The sequence below is a fragment of the Trichosurus vulpecula genome, chromosome 6 (assembly GCF_011100635.1).
Source record: "Trichosurus vulpecula isolate mTriVul1 chromosome 6, mTriVul1.pri, whole genome shotgun sequence".
NCBI classification, from domain to species: domain Eukaryota; kingdom Metazoa; phylum Chordata; class Mammalia; order Diprotodontia; family Phalangeridae; genus Trichosurus; species Trichosurus vulpecula.
The window spans coordinates 281,685,862-281,706,071 of record NC_050578.1 but is presented as its reverse complement, the minus strand read 5'-3'; the positions used below and the strand labels follow the sequence as shown (position 1 = coordinate 281,706,071).

Below are 20,210 nucleotides of genomic sequence, written 5' to 3'. Positions count from 1 at the left end.
AAGATAGTAGGGGATCCGTTGGGCACCTCTGGGAGCTAAGCTGGGCGCAAGGCACTCCTCCTCGCAGCCTGGAGTGTAATTGGGAACAGCAGGGCTCAGTCAGGCTCCAGGGCCCTGGTTAAGACCTCGGAGCCAGTTTCCCTAGCCTGCCACCAGCTTACACTGGGGAAAACCCCGAGAGGCCCCCAGGCCACCCACTCCCCGGCAAGGTCCAGGAACTCTACAACGGTCAGGCCAGGCCCAGAAGGTCTCCAAGTGCCCTGATCTAGTTCAGGCCACACATTCTCCAGGATACTAGGGATGCGGTCTTCAGCCCTGGGACTACCCGCCCTCTATCATTTTCTAGAATAATCTCCGCTCATCCCACGAACTACATGGAGACACGTAGATGGGGGGGGGGGGGGAGAGTTATCCTGGAGGCAAGAGATAAACCTTTGGGGATCCTGGCCCGAGAAAAGCCCGAGGTTTTGCCATTGGAGGAGGGAGGTTGGCCTTGGGAGCGATCCCGAATCCCCATGGAAGACCATATGGTCCCCCTGGGCCTGGTTCCTTAAGGGAAGCATGAGCCTCACCTCCTCGCCACACCCCCCCCCCCAATCGATCCCCGTCCGGTTCCCCCACTCCAAAAAAAAAAAAAAAAAAAAAAAAACAGCAGGGAGTGAGGAGATGGGAATTCTTACTAGACCCGCGCTCCCTCCCTAGACGACCCGGCCCGAGTCTGAGCCGTTGGAGACCCGATTCCCCGGCTCGGACTCCAGGAGCCAGGCTCGAGGTTGCAGCCCCGGGAAGACGCAGCTGGGAAGGGGAAGGCAGGAATGCCTCGGGGTCTGTCCGCCCGCTCCCCCACCTGCCTCACCTGGGCCTCTGTCCATCAGGTCGGGCCGGACTGGCCGACACGTCGGCGGCTCAGGGCGCGCGAGCCAGCCGGCGTTCAGGCGGCCCCACTTGCTCCCGCTCCCGCTCCCGCTCCAACTCCTGCCGGCTCCTGAAATCCTCGATGGCGCGTTGGTTCTGGAAGTCGATGAGCGCCATGGTGATGGAGGCGTTCCAGCAGCTCTCGTCCGGGCAGCGGAAGTCGATCTCCTTGCGGTCCTTGGTGACTATGGTAAAATAGACGTGCTTGTCTGTGCGCTCCACGCAGTCCACCTTGAGGATCGAGTGGAAGCGCAGCTCCTTAGGGCGCGCGCCTCTCCGGGCCGCCGCGGGGCCGTCAGGGAACAGGCTCAGACGGTCGGTGCTCAGCACCACAAGCTTCTTCTTCCACAGCTGAAAGAGGCTGTCGCTGCGCTTCTCAAGCTCGCCTTCGCGAAGCACGGCTCCAGGGACCTTCATGGTTCCCGACCCAGCTGACTCCAGCCCGTCAGACCCCAGCGTGGATAGACTGTGGAGACCGCAACGGCACAGACACAGAGAGGGAGACAGGGCACAGCGCCCAGTCCGGGTCTGGCGCGACAGACGGAGCGGCCGGATGATCGGATCGTGAGGCACCGGGACGCGCTGTGGGTGCGGCGGGAGAAGCTCCACTCTCAGGCTGGGATGACGCTGGCACTGAGGCCGCTGGCCTCGAGCCGCTGCTTTATGTCAGGGCTGCCAACTCCCGCCCCAAAGCCCTCCCCCCTGCTCCGCCCTTCGCCTCCCGGCCTGCCCAGGCCTGCCCAGTGCCTTCCTTGTGCGCCACGGACACCGGCCGGCGCCCCGCCCCAGGCCGGCCCCTTTGTCTTTCCGGTGCCCCAGATGGCCCCCGCCCTCTCTCCTGTCCCATCTGTCACCCTCGCCTTCCTTCCCTCCCCCTGCACCAGTCTCCAGCCCGCAGGCCTCAGCATCCACTGTCCCCACCCGCCTCCTCTTTGCGGCCCCTTCCCCTTAGGCCCCTATTCCTCGTCACCCTCCCTTTCTCCCTCTCTCCTCTCCTCCCACTTTCCTTCCTTCCTTCCTTCCTTCCTTCCTTCCTTCCTTCCTTCCTTCCTTCCTTCCTTCCTTCCTTCCTTCCTTCCTTTCTTCCTACCTTCCTTCCTTCTTTTCTTTCTCCCTCCCTCCCTCTCTCCCTCCCTTCCTTTCTTTTCCTTTCTCTTTCTTCTCCTTCTACCCCACCTCATTCACCTCTACCCCCCTCCCCCCGCTCCCTGTGACCTCCCTTCCCCCAGATTGCTCCCCAGCCTCCCTCCCTGTCTGCCAATCTCAGAGGCGTGGACGCTGCCCAGGAATGCGGCTCCTGCCTCACCAACCCAGCCCAGGTGTGACTCATCTCCCTCTTCCCATCCCTTGAGCCCTGAGCCCGGAGCCCCAAGCTCAACCATACTTTCCCTGGGAAGAAAGAACTTCCGCCCCACCCAACCCCGTGCTGGGCTGAACTCGGGTTCCTGGGCAGCGAGAAGATCATGCCAACCACCCTCTACAGTCTCCTAACTCAGCCAGTAGCCAGATATCCAACCCTGCCAACAGACAACCCACTCGGGGCATCTTATGGGGTTTCCCTGCCTCTCCCCTCCCAGCCTGAGCCAAGTCTCCGCAGCAGCCAGCTAACCCAGGCTCCATCTTCTTTCAGCCTGTTCACCCTCACCCCCATTCCCATCTAGACGACTGTGTGACCCTCTCCCACCCCCACTGATTCCGAGCCCTGTGCTGGGCCAGGGGGAGAATCAAAGCTCAGCATTAGTTTGGCCTCAGTGCTTAGCACTGAGCACTTAGTATGTGACACACAGTAGGTGCTTAGTCAATGCTTGTTGACTGGCTGACTCCTCCCCTCCAGGATCTCCTAGTCTGGGAGCAGGCCCTAACTCACCACACTGCCTAAGCATTCCCCACCTAGTGGAATGTGAGGTCCCAGATGGCCAGGAGGGACTGCTCCTTTTGGCTCTCAGCCCTCAAAGGGCCAGGCTCTTACAAACAGCAGGCCCCAAAAGCCTTGTGATGGATATCTCTGTTCCCCAACCAGAGTCCTGGGCCAACCCTGAGGTGGGGAGGGGATTGGAGGGAAGGAGAGGCAATGGAGAAGAGACTTTGGCCATACCCATGCTTGTCCCCCCTCCAGCCCTTAAGGGGTTGTGGCTAAGCCACCCAGAGGAGTCTTAGGAGAGGGCAGCATGGGGGAATAGAAAAAATTGGGATTTCCAACCAGAGGATCTGGGTTCCAATTCTGCCTCTGTGGTGGCTAGAAGTCACTTCACGGCTTTTAGCTTCACTTTTCTCCTCCAGATGCCAATAATCTATGATCCAATGGCTTGATCAGAGAGGGACAGAGCCCCTTGAGCTATGTGATTTTGAGGAGGACAGGAAAGACTTGGCCCAGGTGCTGCTGATGGGGAAGGCTGGGAGGAAACACTCGCCAGGATCCAGTGCCCCAATGGTGTTGGACCTGGGGCCCTCATGTCCAGCACTGTCCTGGGCCCCAAAGAGACAGCGCTTAGAGGAGGCCATGTGAAGCCCTGTCCACTGCCTAGCTCTGGCAGGTTCTGCCTTTTAGTATTGTTGGTGGCACAAGAGAAAGACATGGAATCTGACTTTGGAGGTCTGCCCTTCAGGCATTTGGCAAGGCAGCAGGAGGTAGGAGCCCCAGAAAGCTCTGAGTTTGAGCCCCACCTTGGAACTCTTGGAAATCTAGGCATTGATTAAACAGTGGGGTGGGGAGGGGAGGCAAGGCAAAAAAGCATTTCTCAAGCCCCTGTGAGCCAGGCCCTTGGGCTAAGCACCTTGTAAATATACGCTGGATATATACAAGCACATTAGCTCATTCGAGCTTCACAGAACCCTGGAAGGCAGGTGGTGTTATTATTTTACAAGCAAGGCACATGTATACTATGTTCTGGGTTCCAGCTCCTCTCCCAGGTCTGACATTCCATGTTCTGTTATAATTTCCCTCCCAGCTCTGATATTCCAGGTTCCATGGTCCCTCTCAATTCTAATATTCGACATTCAAAGGTTCTCTATAGTTCTGATATATCATGTTCTAAGGTCTCTTGCAGATCTGAAATTCTGGATTCTATGTTCTAGGGCCCCTCCCAGCTCTGACATCGCATATTCTAAAGTTTGAGGTCCCTCCCAACTCTGGGGTCTCTAAAGACCCTTCCCAGCTCTGATACTCCATGTGCTACATTCTAAGGTTCCCTGCAGTTCCAATATTCCATGTGCCACATTCTAAGGCTCCTCCCGGTTCTGACATTCTGTGCTCTAAAGTTCCCTATAGTTCCATGTGCTACATTCTAAGGCTCCTCCCAGTTCTGACACTCTGTGTTCTTTGTTCTAAGTTCTGACACAATCTAGCATGTGTCTCTGAGGTTCTAGGTTCCATGAGCCCTTCTGGCTTTGACATTCTGGCTTTCAGAGTCTATCCATGACATTCTTTGCATTTCCAGTTTTCTCGGTCTCAGTGCCTTGAGTTGCCACCTCAGTTAGCTTCCCTGGACTTATCATGGAGAAGAGACAGGCCAATTTAATAATAGTCTTGGAGCTTGGGCCCCATGCTGAGCCCTTTGGATCCAAAGAGGACCATGACCCCGTCTCTGCCCTCCAGGGACTCACCAGTGAGAGGGAGGGGAGAGCCAGGGGAGGAGATGCTATGTCACTAATGACACCTTCCATTTCTGAAGGGCTTTCCCCCCCAAGCAGCCCCAGGACATAGTACTTGAAGGGTTGTTATCTCCATTTCAGGGATGTGGAAATAGACTCAGAGAAAGGATGGGAAATTGCTGGTGATCACAGAGTTAGTCAGGGTCCCAGCCATTATTCGGGCTCAGGAATCTTGACTTCAAAGTCAGTGGGTGCTCTTCCCCATCCCTCCCTAACTCCCAGCCAGGCAGACAGTGATAAGGGACACCAGAAAAAAAAAAGTGCCAAGAAAATGCTATTGGGGGGGACAGAAGGCCTGGCCTTGGGTGGGTGCTCAAAGCTTGCTGAAAGAGAGAATGAGTCAGTGAATAAGTGAGTGAATGAGTGAGTGAATGAATGAATGAATGAATGAATGAGTGAATGAATGAGTGAGTGAATGAATGAGTGAGTGAGTGAATGAATGAATGAGTGAGTAAATGAATGAGTGAGTGAATGAATGAGTGAGTGAGTGAATGAATGAATGAGTGAGCAAATGAATGAATTCTCAGGCTAAAGGAGGAAGGGACTTATATAAGGTCGGTGATGGAAAATGCCATCCACCTAGGGTGGGCCTGGGCTTCCTGGGAGGACCTTAGAGCAGATCTGGAACCAGATCTGGCCTTGAAACAGTCCAGGCTGCTGGGATGACCAGGGCCTGAACCAACCAGCCAAATACTGGCTCAGCTGGAAAACTACAAAAGCATGCTGGTTCCTCCCTTGCTGGCCATCAGTCCATTTTCCCCTGTTCCTTTCTTTCATGGGGAGGTCATTGCTTTATTGGTCATTGGTTTGCTCCTTTCAGCCACATGGAGAATGAGTCCCAGACAAGACCCTCGAATCTTCTCTAACATAAGAGAACACACTATATCCGTACCTAGTCGTAGTCATACACACGTACTTCACTCTGTGACCCACATGACATCATCCCTGTCAGCGTATTTATGTGTAAGCTCCACTCACTTCTCCCACTGGCTCTTTCGGATAAGTTGTCGCTGTGTATTTGTCACATATATTGTTAACAGGCCCACTGAGTCCAACCTTTTGGAATCATCCAAAGCACTAGATACATTAATAATCTTGGGAGAAATGTGACATGATTATACTTTGTGACAGTTCCCTGGTCCTTTTTTTAAAGAACATCAAATCACCTGGGAAACAACCTGAGAGTTCTCTGGGCCATTTGGCCAAGAGGAGCTGGCCCAGAGTCACCTGGAGGGGCTGCCCTAGGAGCCTGGCTATGCCATGGTTTTCCTCAGCCCACCTTGGGTGCACTTGAGCCTCCTGGTCTTTGGGGTTTCCTCGTCTGAGAGATAAGGGGATTGGACTCGATGCTCTGGGACTCTGCTTCAGCCCTTTTCCCCACAAAGCAGCAGGGACAGGTAAAGTTAGTGTTTCCTCAGCAAGAAAAACCCAATTCTGATGCCCGTGGCCCTGAAAGCCTTTCCAAAACCCCCAAAGGTCAGAGTTCAAAGGTCCCTCAGACCGTGGAATGATGGATCAAGGAGATGCCTTAGAACAGAGATGATCTTGTCTGTTCCATTTTCCCTCCATCTCCAAATTTACAGGGGCCCAGAAAGGAAGATGAGAGACTGAGAGCTGGCATGGCCAGGACTCTGAGGGAGAGCAGCAATGGTAGACCCTGCCCTGGTACTGACGTTCTTTATGAAGCACCCTTGCAGCAGCCCCCCAGAGACAGGGATTGTACAGGCATGAATATCCCCATTTCACAGATAAGGACACTGAGGATGGAGAGGAGAAGTCATTCACCCTGAGGATACAGAGCTAGGAAGTGTGGTAGCCCTGGGACCCCTTCCCCACCCTGGGCTGCCTGGATTGGGAAGCCCCTTGGCTCCTCTGTCCCCTCCTGTGGCCCTCTAACTTCCCGGACACACGTCTGGGGTCCCTCCTTATTTGACTGTGAGGGTTTGCCGTTTTCCCTCCTAATTCCCATTTTCAGAGGTAGCACTAGTCCCAAAGCCTTTGAAACCAAGCCCTTCCGGAGATGAGAGGGCACCAGGGCGGGAAGGAACAATGATGGTCTGTCTGTCTGCCACTGCCGCCTCCCTCCATTGGAGGGGAGGTCAGCCATTTCAACAAAGGCTCTTTCCTGGGCCAAGGGATAGCCCACCTCCCACGGAGGCCCTCCCTGGGTCACAGAATGGGGATTCAGTCAGGGATTCAGGTGTAACTAACAGTGTCTCCTCCTGGCCCTCTGGCTACAGTGTCGAAAGCAAGGTTCTCCTTAAGTTTTTTCCAGACTTGGGCCAACCCATAGCTGCTACTGCCCAAGCAGGCCCTGCCAGGCTGGGAAGCCCATCGGTTGAACTGGGTCTAAGGGACCAACCCAGAAAATCGAGTAAAGAAGGTGTAAGTGTGGCCCTCCCCTCCCCAGAAGGTTCTGCTGCTCTCCCAGGGGACCATTTGGGGAAGGTGTCAGACACACACACACACACACACACACATACATACACACACTGCACAAACACACATACGCATACCTCATCTGATTCAGCTGCTAAATCCTCCAAACTTCCGGAGGTCTCCACTTGGTGAAGACAAGCCTTAGTCTGTTCATTGTCCATTACTCATGAATTTGGGTGTGCATGGCGAAAGAAAGCCAGGCACTGGAGCACCAGTGCAAGCATGAGGTGGGAGCCAGCCCCTCCTGGCTGTTTCACGGTAGAGGGAATAAGGCTATTCCTGCCCAAGGAGACTCTGACGTGCCTAAGCCAAAGATTGGCTGTGCCTGGCACAGGGGAACGGGAGTTTGATGTTCTGACTGTGGAGGGCCCAGGATCTCTGTGGCTGCAAATTCTACCTGCCCGTCTCCAATGTGGTGGGAATGCTTGCTGCCCTCAGCCAGAATGGCCCTTGGGCAGCTCTAAATGGAAGTACAGTCTCTGGCAATGGTGGGGAGAGAGGAAGGGGGCACACTTCCACCTCAGACAGGCAGGGTAGACAGGGGCCATCAGTGCCTGCCCAGGGTAAAAGGGGCATGTGTGTTCTGCATAGGCATTCTCCCTCAGGGTAGGCAAATCAGACCCTCTCCACAGAAAGCAGCTACACCCTCCCCATGCCCCAACAACAGGGCTTTATAGAAAGAAGCTCTCAGTTTTCCATGAAGCCATTTTCTTTCCAGCCTGGCTGGATTTGGGCGAGGGCTGGATGTCCAGTCTGGGGTACTGCCCCTCAGGCTTCCCTACCTTCCTCCATAGGCCTTCTTTTGGTCTCAGTGCCCCAAGGATGCTAGATCCCTTCCATGGTTGGAGGTGGCTGTGAGAGACCCCATGGGCAGCAGCACAGTGTGTTATAGGTGTGTACTTGTAGATGAATGCATGCTTCAATGCATATGTGCAACCACGTGGGTGCCTGTGTCTGGGGGTTGTGCAGATGGACACACCTGTGTACATTCTGATGTGAGTGTTGGGGCTGATTCAAAGGTGAGAACGGCTCTAGGGGTGAAGGATCTGGGCTGAAGCAGCACCTCTGATGCTTACCTATTCTCTCTGGGCTCTTCAGTTTCCTCTGAGAAATGATTGGACTCAATGGCCTTTGAGGGGTCCTGCAAGCTGTGGCCCTCTGACCCCTTATGCCAGGTCCTCCAACCTCCAGACCCAGCCCTTTCCCCCAGCTGCCTGCCTCCTTCCCTTGGTAGGGGAGATCAGAAACAAGAAACAGGAGGTGGGAAGGGATGAGATCTGGGAGGTGGTGACCCCAGGCCAGGTCTGATAAGGAGAGGTGGAGTCTCTCTCATAGAAAGATGCCTAGATGAGCATCTCTGCTTATGGAAGCCTCTCCCCATAAGTCCCTGGGAAAGCAAGTCAGCCTTGGAGGCAAGAAGGGTTTTTTATCCTCTCTTGGTCCCAGGGAGGACCTAGGGGCAGTGAAGAGAGAGTCCTCGGGTCTGATGCAATAGAACAGAAGAACGATGAAGGCAGTAACTGCTTCATTTGGTCTTTGACTCCCCAGTGCCATGCAAAAAGTCATGCATCTAACAGGATCTAACAAATTCCCAATAAAATGGTCTGGTTGGGACCCAGCCTGGCAGAGAGCACGGAGCCCCTCCCTGGGGTGGCCTGGCCTCTCTGCCCTCCAGCTCAGCCCAGGCTTCAGCCTTCTCCATGCCCTGGGAGTGAGGCAAGAAGGGCGAAGAGCACCTGGCTGGTCTATGAACCACATCTCTGGCCACCCTTAACCTCAGCCTCCTCCAGCCTCATCTTGTCCAACATCTCACCATGCTGTGCCCTTTGGCCATGGCCGGAATACCCCTCTTCCTGCCTCTTCCCCAGGGAGCAGGAATCAAACCAGGGACACCAGTCCCAATGGCTGGACAAAGCCCCAGCACTGCCCGGAATCAAGCTTCCTTCCCTGGCCACCATGCCCAGGTGGCATTGGGTTCTCATTTTAGAAGGTAACCTCCTGGAGGGCAGACTGTCAGCACTCCCTTGTGTCCCAGGTGCCAGAAAAGGCACTTAATAAAAGGCTAGTGATTGGCTGATGTATTGGTCCCTCCCATCTCTGCAGGTGGAAGGCTGGGGTTCTAATCCTATCTCACAAGGCACTTCCCTCCATCTGCCTCAGTTTCTTCACTTATCAAATGAGGGGGTTGGTGCAGGTGGGGGTTGGACTCCCAAGCCCCCTCTCACTCTGCACTCAGGATTTCATGAGGTGGCAGTTCAAGGGCATGGTCAAGGAATGGTCTGGGCCTGACTGCTACCTGCCCCATCAGACTGGGAGCTCCCTGAGGGCAGGGCCTGGCTCCTCCAGCGCCTGTGCCCCTCACAGGAGGGAGACCTCACCTAGTGAGCGCGGGGCCGCGAGCAGGCGCGGGGCAGCGGGCTCAGGGCTGCGGGCGCCGGGCTGTGGGCGGGCGCGGGGCTGGGGGCGGGCCGGGGCTGCAGGCGCGGGGTTGAGCGCAGGGGACAGCTGCGGTGGTCCTGGGTGCCTGGGCCAGAACAACGCCCCTTCTCCAAGCCCATATCCCGGGGCTTCCGTGCTCTCATGACCGGAAATCTCTGGGGTAGGGGCTGGGCGCTTGCCGGCCTCTTTCTGCCGGGGTGGGCTGCAGGGACCGGTTGGGACGTGCAGCTCCCTTCCTGGCCGGCCATCCATCGGGGGCCAGGGTTTACTAATATTTATCCCCAAAGCATCCTTTTGGAGTCACTACCCCACCTCCCCTTCCCTGCTACGTCATCCTTCCCTTCCTGTGGAGAAGGTTGGGCTCCATCTCCAGGGCGCCGAGCACCCAGATGTTTGGTCTATTGGGCGCCGAGCATCCAGCTGTTTGCAGGCAGCGGCTGAACCATTGCGCAGACTGAGTCAGAAAGATACCCATCTTCTAACTCATCATTTTGAGTCATTTCCTCAAAGCTCGATCTTTAGAGCCTCTTACCTAACAGGGCAGAGCTTGCGTCACTGCTCCCCCTCAGGGAAAGTGGCTCCCAGTCTGAACGACTCTCCTGGGGCCCGGGGCTGGCCTGGGGCTTCGCTAGCCTCCAAGGGTAGGCCCTTTGAACTGGGGTACCAGAGCCCAACAGGCCCCCCACTTGGGCTCTCCACATCCCAGAGGCCTTCCCTGGCTGCTCTGCCCCCTCAGCTCTTCTCTGAGAATCTGTTTGTCTCAGCACAACACTGGGTTAGTCTTAAGATGAAATTTAGAAGAAGGGGGGGGGGGCGGGGAAGGGGGATGAGAATGTTCTGTCCTCAAGTCTCCGAAGGGTTTGGAAGAGGGATTCAATTTATTGTGGCCCCAAATAGGGGAGAGGGGTAAGAAGGCTCAGTTAGACTTCGGAGAAGGAAATACCTCCTAACGACTGGAGCAGGCTGCTTCAGGAAGTAGTGAGCTCCCCGGCACCTTGCATCACTGGAGCATGGATGGTCACTTGTTGGGAGTGATGTAGAGGAGATTGTTAGTCAGGTACAAGGCGGACCTCATGGCCTTTGAGGACCCTTCTGTCTCAAAGATCCTGGGATTCTCCAGGATCCCATCCTGTTGCCTGGGGGTTTTCTGAGGGCAGTGGGAAGGGAGCCAGAAGGCTCCCCCTTACCTCACAGCCGGCCCGGGCCAAATGCGATGGAGGTTGGCTGTCTAAAGGCTGTTGTGGGATGAACTTCCTATGGATCAGCATGGAGATGCCCGAGGATCAGGAGGGCTGGGAAAACTGGCACTGGTGACTAAGGCCCTGTCATTCCCCAGCAGCAGTGGGAGGGACCACTCCTTCCACCACCTGAAGAAAGTGAGATGCCCTCAGGGAGGCCCTTGCCTTCCCCGTCCACACCTGGTTTCAGGCTCAGCCTTCACTCCCTGCTAATCCTCCTGGGTCCCAGCCCAGGGACTTCCAGGGACAGTGTGTAGGGCCTCTGTCTTCCGGCTTCCCTGGGATCAGGAGCCCCTGGAGCTTCAAGAGGACGAATCCTGGGTTCCTGTCCCACAACCCATGATCCTGTATAGATCCCAGGACAGAGCCAACATCCAGAGACCAGGGAGGTGGGGTGACTGCTGAGCGGCAGAGAAGTGACTGAAATCGTGGCCAACCTGGCCCTAACCTAGGATGTCAGCCCATCCGAGCTGGGGTACTGGGTGTGGGGATGACTGCTGGAAGCCAGGTGGGCACCTCAGTTGGCATCTCGGAGGGAAGATAAGGGGCAGGGGGAGGCAGGTACTGGGAAGGACGTTGATTCGCTGGAAGGCATGCAAAGGAAAGCATCAGAATGGAGAAGGGCCTAGTGTCATCCAAGGTTGGTTGGAGGGGCTGGGCATCTTTAGCCTAAAAAGATGGAGGGGATGCAGAACTCTCTGACACCATTGGGGCAGAACCAAGAACTGTGGGGGAGGGGGAGTCAGAGAGAAATGGAGGCTAGAGCTAATGAAAAACACCCTCAGGACTGGAATTACCCCAAAGCAACTGAGGACTGCCATGAAAGGGAGTGAGCTGTGGCTCCCTGGGATAGCCCCCTCCCCAGTCAGAGAGGCCATGGAGGGGATTCTTGGTCAGGAGGAGGTTATGTCCAACACCACTGTGACCCTGGGGGTGTTGGCAGGCAGGGCACCAGGACAGATTGGGCATGGCCTGATGTGTTCCCAGGTTTGAGGTGTGGGGCGCTCTCCCCAGATGGACATCTTGCCTCTCAGAGGCTCTGTGGGAGAGAGACTGCAGAAGAGCATGGAGCTCCTTCCCACCATCTTTGAGGGTGCAGAATACAGGGCCTTCTCATAGGAGACCCTTCTAATGAGGGCTCCTTGAACTTTCGGAAGGCTGGCCTGGCCCTGCACAGGGCGAGGGGGAGCCCCATGTATTCAGTCCTGTCCTCCGCATTCTCATCAGTCAGTAAAAATGGTCATGGGGAGGGAGGGAGTCAGGAGATTGGGGAACAACCCCCAGCTTTGTGCCTAACTTGTGTGACCTCAACCAATTGCGAACTAACCTATAGCAAGTACCCACGTGTGCCAGGCACAGAGCTGACCCCAGGCAAGTGTCTTCCTCTCTCTGTGTCTCAATTTCCCCAACTGTAAAGCAAGCTGTTGGATCAGATGTTCTCTGTGGTCCCTCTCAGCTCAGACGTCCCATCTTCTATACTGTGTGATGGGGTGTTCTTCCACGGAGACTTGAAGGGCATTCCAGGCAAGAGGGCCTTGGTTCTTCATCAGCTCCTCCCCCGGTTGAGGGGGAAAGTTTGGGAAGAGGGACAGGATGGGAGGCAAAGGTGATGAGTTGTTTCTCTGGGACCATTGAGGTGGCTTCATCTTCGTTACATTTTGCAGGTTATTTGTATATCATGAATTACACGAGGCAGCAATTTCTGGGGACTAACCCTTGAGCCTCTGGGTGTTCACCTGAGATGCCCTTCCCCCTTTGTCTTTCTCTTGTTGGCCCCTCCTCTGGTCCAGGCCACCCAGAACCCACTGGGGCTGCTGGACTGATCCCAGAGCGTGGAGGAGACAGCACTGAGGGCCTTCCCATCCCCCCTGGGGCTGGTGGTGGGAGCCCTTGGGAGCAGGGCATCGTCACCTTTCTATCCAGTGCTCCATACACAGCGAGTGCTAATCCACTCTTGTCCATTCCTTCATTCAGTTCTAGCTCTGTGCCTCGCACCTACGGGAGTCCCCTGGAAAGGAGAAGCTGGGGGAGAAGCGACGGCAGCCCTGGGGCTGACACCTCACCTCGAGCTGCTCACTGATCCCACTGACTTATCTAATTTAGAGCATGCCTTCTCTGCCCTCTCTCTCGTCTCCAGAATGAGCATAAGGCCTTCCCCATAGTGGCAAGGCTGTGCCAAGCATCCACAGCCACGGTAGATCCAGGCCAGAAAGGGCCCCTGAAGCCACTTAGAATAAGCCCCAAGGACCACTGAGGTCAAGAGACTCAGCCAAAGCCACCCAAGCAGGGAGTGACAGTGGAGATTCAAACCCAGCTCCTGGGACTGGAACCAGGGCTCTGCCTCTTGTTAGGGGCTGTCCAATCAGAAGACCACCTTTCAAAGGAAGGGCTGCCCGCTCTCGCTCTCAGGAAGGAGCCTTGACTTCAGAGTTGGGGTCCGAGCCCAGCCGCACACTAGCTGCTGACTTGGGGGTTTCCTTCCAGCCGTGCTTTGTCCTCAGTAGCACGGAGATGCTGTCTCAGCTCCCTCCCACCCTCCCACGGCCATTTTATCGTGCAAAGGCCCTGGGCTCGCCTCTCTTGGTCCCGGCCACAGCCCTGGGCCTTAGCAGGGTCCATGTCTGAGCCTGGAGAGACCCCGAGGCCCCACAGACGCAGGGGCAGGGTAGAGGTTCAGAGGATCACCCCCAACACACACACACACACACACACACACACACACACACACACACTGATGTTGGGGGAAGGCAGGGGCACAGGAAGCTCATCTTCTCCTCTCAGCCCTGTCCTGAAGCTCCCTGCCCATGGAGACCACCCAGGCCAGAGCCAAGGCCCTCCCAACCTCCCCAATAGACCCCCCCAGCAGAGAAATCTCATGCACAGCCACCTCCAGTAGCCCTCAGGACCTGAAGACACCCACTACCCAAGCTGAGATGAGCCACCGAGGCCCTAATTACCCCCCAAAACAAGCAATTGGAGTGGAGGAGGCGGAGGTAAGCCAAGGTTCTCACCAATTTCCCTGCCTCTCACAAAAGGATCTCCTCTATAATTATTCCCCGGTGGGTGTGAACTGGTTTTCCCTGAGCCGATCCTCCCCCACCAAGCCCCTTGGCACAGATGCCCTCCCAGCTCTGTGGAGAGGAAGCAGGTGGGCTGGGGGCTTCCTAGGGACAAGGAGGGAGCCAGATCTGAGTGAAGTCCGTGGTCCTGGCTCTCTGCATTTGGGCCCAATGAGCTCAGTCCTGCCTGCCCACTCCACCCCTTTCCCAGGAGGGAGTGAGGAGCACTCCCCCCAGACTTGACAGCTTTCCCTGAAACTCGGGTCAGTCCAGCAGATGCCCCCAAGGACAACGAAGAGCTTCTCTGTGGTCCTCTGAGGTTTACAGAGTATGGTTCCACCTTAGGTAGGTCTCAACTAGCCCATTGGAAGGTAGGGCATCTTGCTGCAACGGGTCTGCTTTCCTGAAATGGGCTGGCCTCTGTCCTGGGTACCAAGGGACATACGCAAAACCAGATGTGTGGGGACAGATTCCTGGTGAATGGTGCAAGGCCAGGCTAGAAAGAGAAATTGAAGGAGAAACAGGCACCAACCAGACATCTGGGTCCTTGGAGATCAGTCTAGGCTGAGCAACATGCTGTCACCCTCCCCTCAGAGGCAGCATTGGCCCCTTCATTCAAGGCCCCCTCCTCCCCAGCCCCCTCAGCAGAGAATGTTCTCTCTCCCTGCCAGGAATGGGGGGAAGGGGCTGGTGCCTCCCCAGAGAGCTGCAGGCAGGTCTGGATGTCCCCTTTGTGGATGTGCAGAGAGAAGGCTCGGTCAGGGACAGGCTGGACCTGGTGCCTCATGCTGCATGCTCCCATAATCTTTCTCCCTATCGCCTTTGCCCCATCACACTCTGCCTTCTACCCAATATAACTAGCCATGCCATCATTTAGTCAGTCTGCAAACACTCTCCCACAGAGCACCAGCTTTCTCATCCTCTCTGTGTTCAGCTGTGCCAATCTAAGGACAAAGGGCTGCCCTGAGGGACACCAGGTCCATAGTGCAGAGTGAGAGAGGGGAGGCCACACCAGACTTGGAGGGAGATGAGCTGGGTTCAAGTCCATGTGACCCTGTGGAAGCCTTTCCCCTTTCTGCTCCTCCTTTTCCTCCTACATAAAACAAGGTTCCTGAACCAGAAGACACAGCTAAGCCCCTAGTTCCTTTGATCTCAAGTCTTTGACCTAAGAACCCTGGACCCAGAGCAAGAAGACCTGGGTGGCAATCCGGCTCTGACGCTTCCTGGGCCCTGAGCCCAGGAAGTTGGGGGCAGGGACTTGGTTTAGAGATCATAAACAGAGGGTGCAGATGAGCAGCCCTTCTCTGGAGCGCCATCATTCCCAGGGCACAGGGCCTTGTGGTTTCCACGGGGGTGTCCTGGTTTACAGGAGGCTGTGGGAGGTGGTGAGTAGATCGTGGGCCTAGAGATAAGGGGAGCTGGGGCCCCATACACCCCTGCAACAGAGTGGGATGGGTTTGGCATCAGAGAGCCTGGGCTCAATACTGACTGCTTTCAATCAGATGCCAGTCACTTAAACTTCTGGGCCTCAGTTTACCCAGCTTTAAATGAAGTGATCCTAGATCGCTTCCAACTTTGTCAGCAGACTTAGCACAGTGTGCCTAGCACACAGTAGGTGCTCCACCTAGCTCCCACCCCTTCCAGGAGCTCGGCACTTTTGGATCAGCCCGAATGACCCTCTCAGCATGGCTGTCTGGCCCTTCATATTCACTCCACATGGACAGTCTGTCCACGCAGCACCCATGGAGCTTGATCCTAGTTCCCAGGCCGCGGCAGGAAGGGCAAGGGTGGTCTCTGCTCCAGGCTCGAGACCCAGGATGGGGTGAGGCTAGACAGAGGGGTGAGAGGTGCCCCCTCGCCCAGACGGCAGGTAGCTTGGGCGATACCAGGATGGGGCCAGCCCAGAATCCAAGCCCATTAGACCGGAAGGAGGGAGGATCGCCGAGCCGGCAGAAATCTCCTTTCCCAGTGGCTCATCCCAAGTCAGAGCAGCAGCCCACGTTTGCTGAGGGAGGCTTGCCCCGCTTCTGCCTGCCTTCTGGTCCCCCATGCCCAGCGGTAGCAGCTAGGCAGGTAGCTGGCATCCAGGGCCCATCACTGCCTGGCGCCAATGGCGGGAACCAGGCCAGTGGCCACCTCAGCCCATGCCGAGGACTAAGGACAGAAGCCTGAATTGGGAGGCAGGCCTGGGTTCGAATCTGACCTCTGCTCTTTACTCTCATGTGACTGGAATAAACCCCAGTCTTCTCTGGGACCGAGGCTCCTCCTCTGCCAAATGAGGGGATGGGGTGAGTTTGGGTGACACTGGCGGGTCCTGGAGGCCTTGGCAAGGCTGAGCCGGCTTCAGTTTCCTTGTCTGTAAAATGGGGCTGAGAGTCTTCTGTCACTTCCTGTGGTGCCCCCACCTGCCATATGCTTCTGCACCTCAGAGGGCTGCCGAATAGTGGACTGTGCCAAGGGGACCTGGAGCAGGAAGAAATGAGGCCGATAGCCACTGCAGTGGTCCAGGTGTGAGGGGATGAGGGTCTGCGAGGGAGTGACATCAGAGGATAGAAAGGGGGTACCTTTTAATGGTAATAAAAGCAACCCACAGAGTGGGTGCCCATCAATTGTCCTCTCCAAAGGCAAGGGACTGTGATTGTGCAGCAGGAAACAGTGCAGCCGATGGGAGGAGCCACTTACCTAACCCAGAGTGACCTAACGAGGCTCAAACATGACTAATCATGGCCGCCGACCAAGCCTGTGACCGGTGCAGTGACCGTCTGTGACGTCGGAGAACAATATGCCTCCTCCCTCTCGGCAAAGGGGCAGGGGGCTACAGGTGCAGAATGGGACGTCCGCTGTCAGACACGGATGAGGCCTTGGGCCAGAGAGGTCACTCAGACAGGTGGTGAGCGGCCTGGCTACCACACGAGCCCAAGCTTTCTGCCTCCTGTCCCATCAACTATAAAAAGGCAGCACGTTGCAGGTGCCTGAAGAAGGTCTGTGCCAAGGGATGCAGAGGAGAGCTTGTGGCTAGCTCAGGGACCTCCTACGCATTGTTCCCAGTGCCCAATAGTGGTCCATTACATTTGTGCGGCACAATTCGTTCAGTCCTTCCAAGGGGCCACTTGGTCATAAAGGAAGGCTCTGATAGGGGATGGGAGGAGTCGCCAGGCAGCAACAGGGTACAAAAAGAAAAGCATGAACAAGATGTTCACTTTTTAACTAGCTCCTAGTCAAGCATAGATCCCTGGGGCTCTCCACTGAAGACCTTCTGCCGAGTTAACATGGAGCCATCGATGACTGAGAGTCCCATCATGTCTGGCTCATTCTGCCTCACTGTGCTACAGCCCTAACCTGTCTCTCACCACCTTGAACACAAAAGCGGGAAGCGAGGCTTTGCCAGATGGCTCCCTAAAATTTAGGCAAACTACAGCCACATTGTTCCGTTCCCCGGTCTCGTGACTCTTGTCAAACGAAATGAAATGTGTTCGACGCAATTTTTCCTGGTGGGGCCACCCTGGCTTCCCTTGGGAAGAGGCCGCCAGCCATCGTGTCTCGGTGAACGTTTCCAGTCGTTAAAGTCGGGGTATTGTTCAGAACTTGTCAGGCTGTTTCTCCCTTTGGGGAAAATCCATCCACCTGCCCTTCCCTGTCCTCCATGACTTCTCGATGATCACAGCAGTCACACCCACCAGGTCTTTCAGTACCTGAGGATGCTGTTCACCTGGGCCAGCAAGGGGCTCTCTTCCTCTCCCATACTCATCTAGGGCCCCCCACCCCATCCCTGCCACCCTTCCAAGCCCAGCCTTCTTGGGTCCCTGGGCTTGGCCACAAGCTCTCCCTAGGTTCCCCTGTATCACGTGGTACACACCTGTCTTCAGGCACTTTCCACGTTCTACCTCTGGCTGCAGCTGATGGGTGTCTCCAGGAGGAGACATGAGTGTGAGTCAGGAGGACTGGGTTCAAAGTCTAGCCTTGCTGCTCCCCCCGTGTGACCTTGGGCCTTCCCCTTAAGCCTTCTGGGCCTGTGCTCCTTCCTCCAGAAGATGGCAAGGCCAGACTGGGGGACCAGTTTTCCTTGGTCCCTTCTGCAGCCCACCAGGGGAGGCTGGCTCCTGCCTCACTGTCCCATTGCTAGTCTTGTAGGGAATAGGAGTGAATGTTGCATTCGGTTCCTCCGAGATCACCTGGGTGCTTCCACAAACAGCAGGGTCTGGGAGAGCAGAGCTTCCTTAGGCCAGGGGAGAGGCCTCGGATCACGCCACATCACAGGTAGCAGCCTCCTCTGCTACCCAAAGGTGCCCGAGAGGGTGGGGGCAGGGCAGGGCAGGGCAGAGGGAAGCAGCTGGGCTGGGAGCAGAGTCCAGGGCTCAGCCCTCTCAGGGGCTGGTGAACACAGCCTCTGTGCTCCAGGGGTGGAGGCAAGAGACCAAAGTCTCCTTCCGGAGCCAGAGGAAGCATGAAAGACAGGAGTCAGTCCAGCCCTGCCCTACCCTGCCCTCCCCTCTTCCTGGGGTCCCTGGCAGCCCCAGCCCTGCACCCACCCAGCCGTTGTAGCAACCTCTCTCTCCCAGGTTTGCTGGGCTAAGGCCAAGGGACCTTGGGCAGCAACCTGGAAGAAGCCGGGCTTCTGGCCCTGGCAAGCAGGGGAATCTTTTGGCCTCCCAGGACAGCAGCACTGAAAGGGGCTTTGGGGACTTAAAGGGAATCCAACCCCCTCCCTTTACAAAGGGGGAAACCAAGGCAGGCAGCACTGGGACCGGGCCCAGGTCACCTGCTTGCTCCCGCTGCTTCTGCTGCCTTAGGGAGGGTGGCCCAGAGTCAAGCTCAGAGGCCTGGGCAGGGAGGGAGAGGAGGAATCAGAACTCGGGGTCTGATGGGAGAGACCACATGCCACCAAAGTCACCACATACACAGAGGCAGACCTGTGGAGGGTGCCCTGAGAGGGACCAGGCCAGGTCTCCTGTGGGGTGGGCTTTCAGGGGAGGCGGGCAGGAAACATGGACCTCCTCTGTGGTCCTTCAAGGCTCCCCACTCAGGGGCTCCTTCCTTCTCTATCAGCCCATGGGAAAATGCCTCCCCCACCTCAAAAAATGCCCCAGAGTGTGTGAGTGTGCAAGTGTGTGTGCACATGGCAAGGCGGGGCAGCAGAGTGGAAGCTCTCTGAGGGCGGGCATTTTTCCATTTATGATGTCCCTGCGATGCCAGCACCAGGCACAGTGCTGGGGGAGTCAGTGGCTCGAGACCGGCAGGGCCCTGGGGAGGCAGGCCTCAGGGGCTCTGTACCCCACACTCAGGCAGAATGGGGTCAGACAAGTATTAAGAGGAAGATGACCCCACCACCACCACAGGGGCCCAGCCAGCCTCTGCCCATAGGACAGACAGTGGCCAGAGGGGCCTTCTCGGGACAGGGTACTAGCTTGATGCCTGGGGGTGTAGATGGGGGGCCAGGAGATTGTCTCTTTCCTCCTGCCTCCTCTTCCCTTGTGACCTTGGGCAGTCCTGAAGCCAGGATCCTGAGGCCTGGTCTGCACCCCTCCCTTTCTTTTTCCTCTTCTTCCCCTCTTCCTCCTTCCCACCCTCCACCTTCAGACACTCCCAGCACCCTCCCATCCTCCAGGCCTCCTTCCTGACCACAAACTGAAGAGAGCTGTGTCAAGGAGCAGCCAGTGTGGCCTGGCTGGGGCAAAGGCCGGAGTCTCTGTGGGAAACCTGGGCAGGGGGCAGGGCAGGAAGGGGGGCCCCTGGGAGCCATGGGACATCGGGCCTGGAGCCTGGGTGAGGCCACAGAGGCCGGGGCACAGTTGTGTAGTCATGGAGAATCAACATCCGCTCACCTGTGCGTGCTCAGTGATTCACCTGTATGCAGAAGACACCCAGTCCCGTCCTGAGCAAAGGCCAAAGGCCAGCAATGGGGGTGAGAGGGGAAACCCAGGGAGGCAGGGACTGTGCCCAGCCGCCAGAAGTACCTGGAGGAACCGCCCCCAGGCGGGCCCAAAGGGGGCAGCGATTGGGGCAACCCCAGCCCAAGGAGGCTCCTTCTATTGGGGGGGGCATTTTCAGGGGGGATGAAGGAAGTGGGGACCAGGAGAACAAAAACTGAATGTCCCCCCACAAAAATCCAGGCACTTCCTCATGAGGTCCATTTTACTGGTGAGGACACTGAGGCTGGATGTGAACAGCTAGAGGGGGGCTCTCCCAGGGGAGAGCCAGCTACGCCTGAGAAGGGGAGCGAGCCAGCAGTTCCTGATCAGGAAGCCACACAAGAGCAGCAGCTGCTCTCGCTCAGGCATTGCTTTGGGGGAGATTTGGGAGTCTGCCGGAGATGGGGTCTCATGACTGGGGAGCTAGCGTCAGAGCCAGGGCTCAGGCTAGACCCTTGGTCTTGAGTTCAAATCAGTCCACTCAACCAGCTAAGGAGCTGTTGTGGCCTGGTCCTGGGGCTTGAGGGTCGGGGTGGTGTGGGAAGAAAGAGGGCAGGAAA

The 20,210-nt window shown here is 56.6% G+C and overlaps 1 protein-coding gene across 1 annotated transcript; it reads right to left on the bottom strand.

The window, feature by feature from the left end:
- Positions 1 to 906: 906 nt before the first annotated feature.
- On the bottom strand, positions 907 to 1,516 carry PHLDA2 (pleckstrin homology like domain family A member 2). Its single transcript, XM_036762386.1, has one exon. It carries the CDS (start codon positions 1,330 to 1,332, stop codon positions 907 to 909), a length of 426 nt encoding a protein of 141 aa, XP_036618281.1. The 5' UTR covers positions 1,333 to 1,516.
- Positions 1,517 to 20,210: the final 18,694 nt, after the last annotated feature.

Coding starts and splice junctions, on each gene's coding strand:
- PHLDA2 (XM_036762386.1), bottom strand. CDS start 1,332: ATGAAGGTCCCTGGAGCCGTGCTTCGCGAAGGCGAGCTTGAGAAGCGC.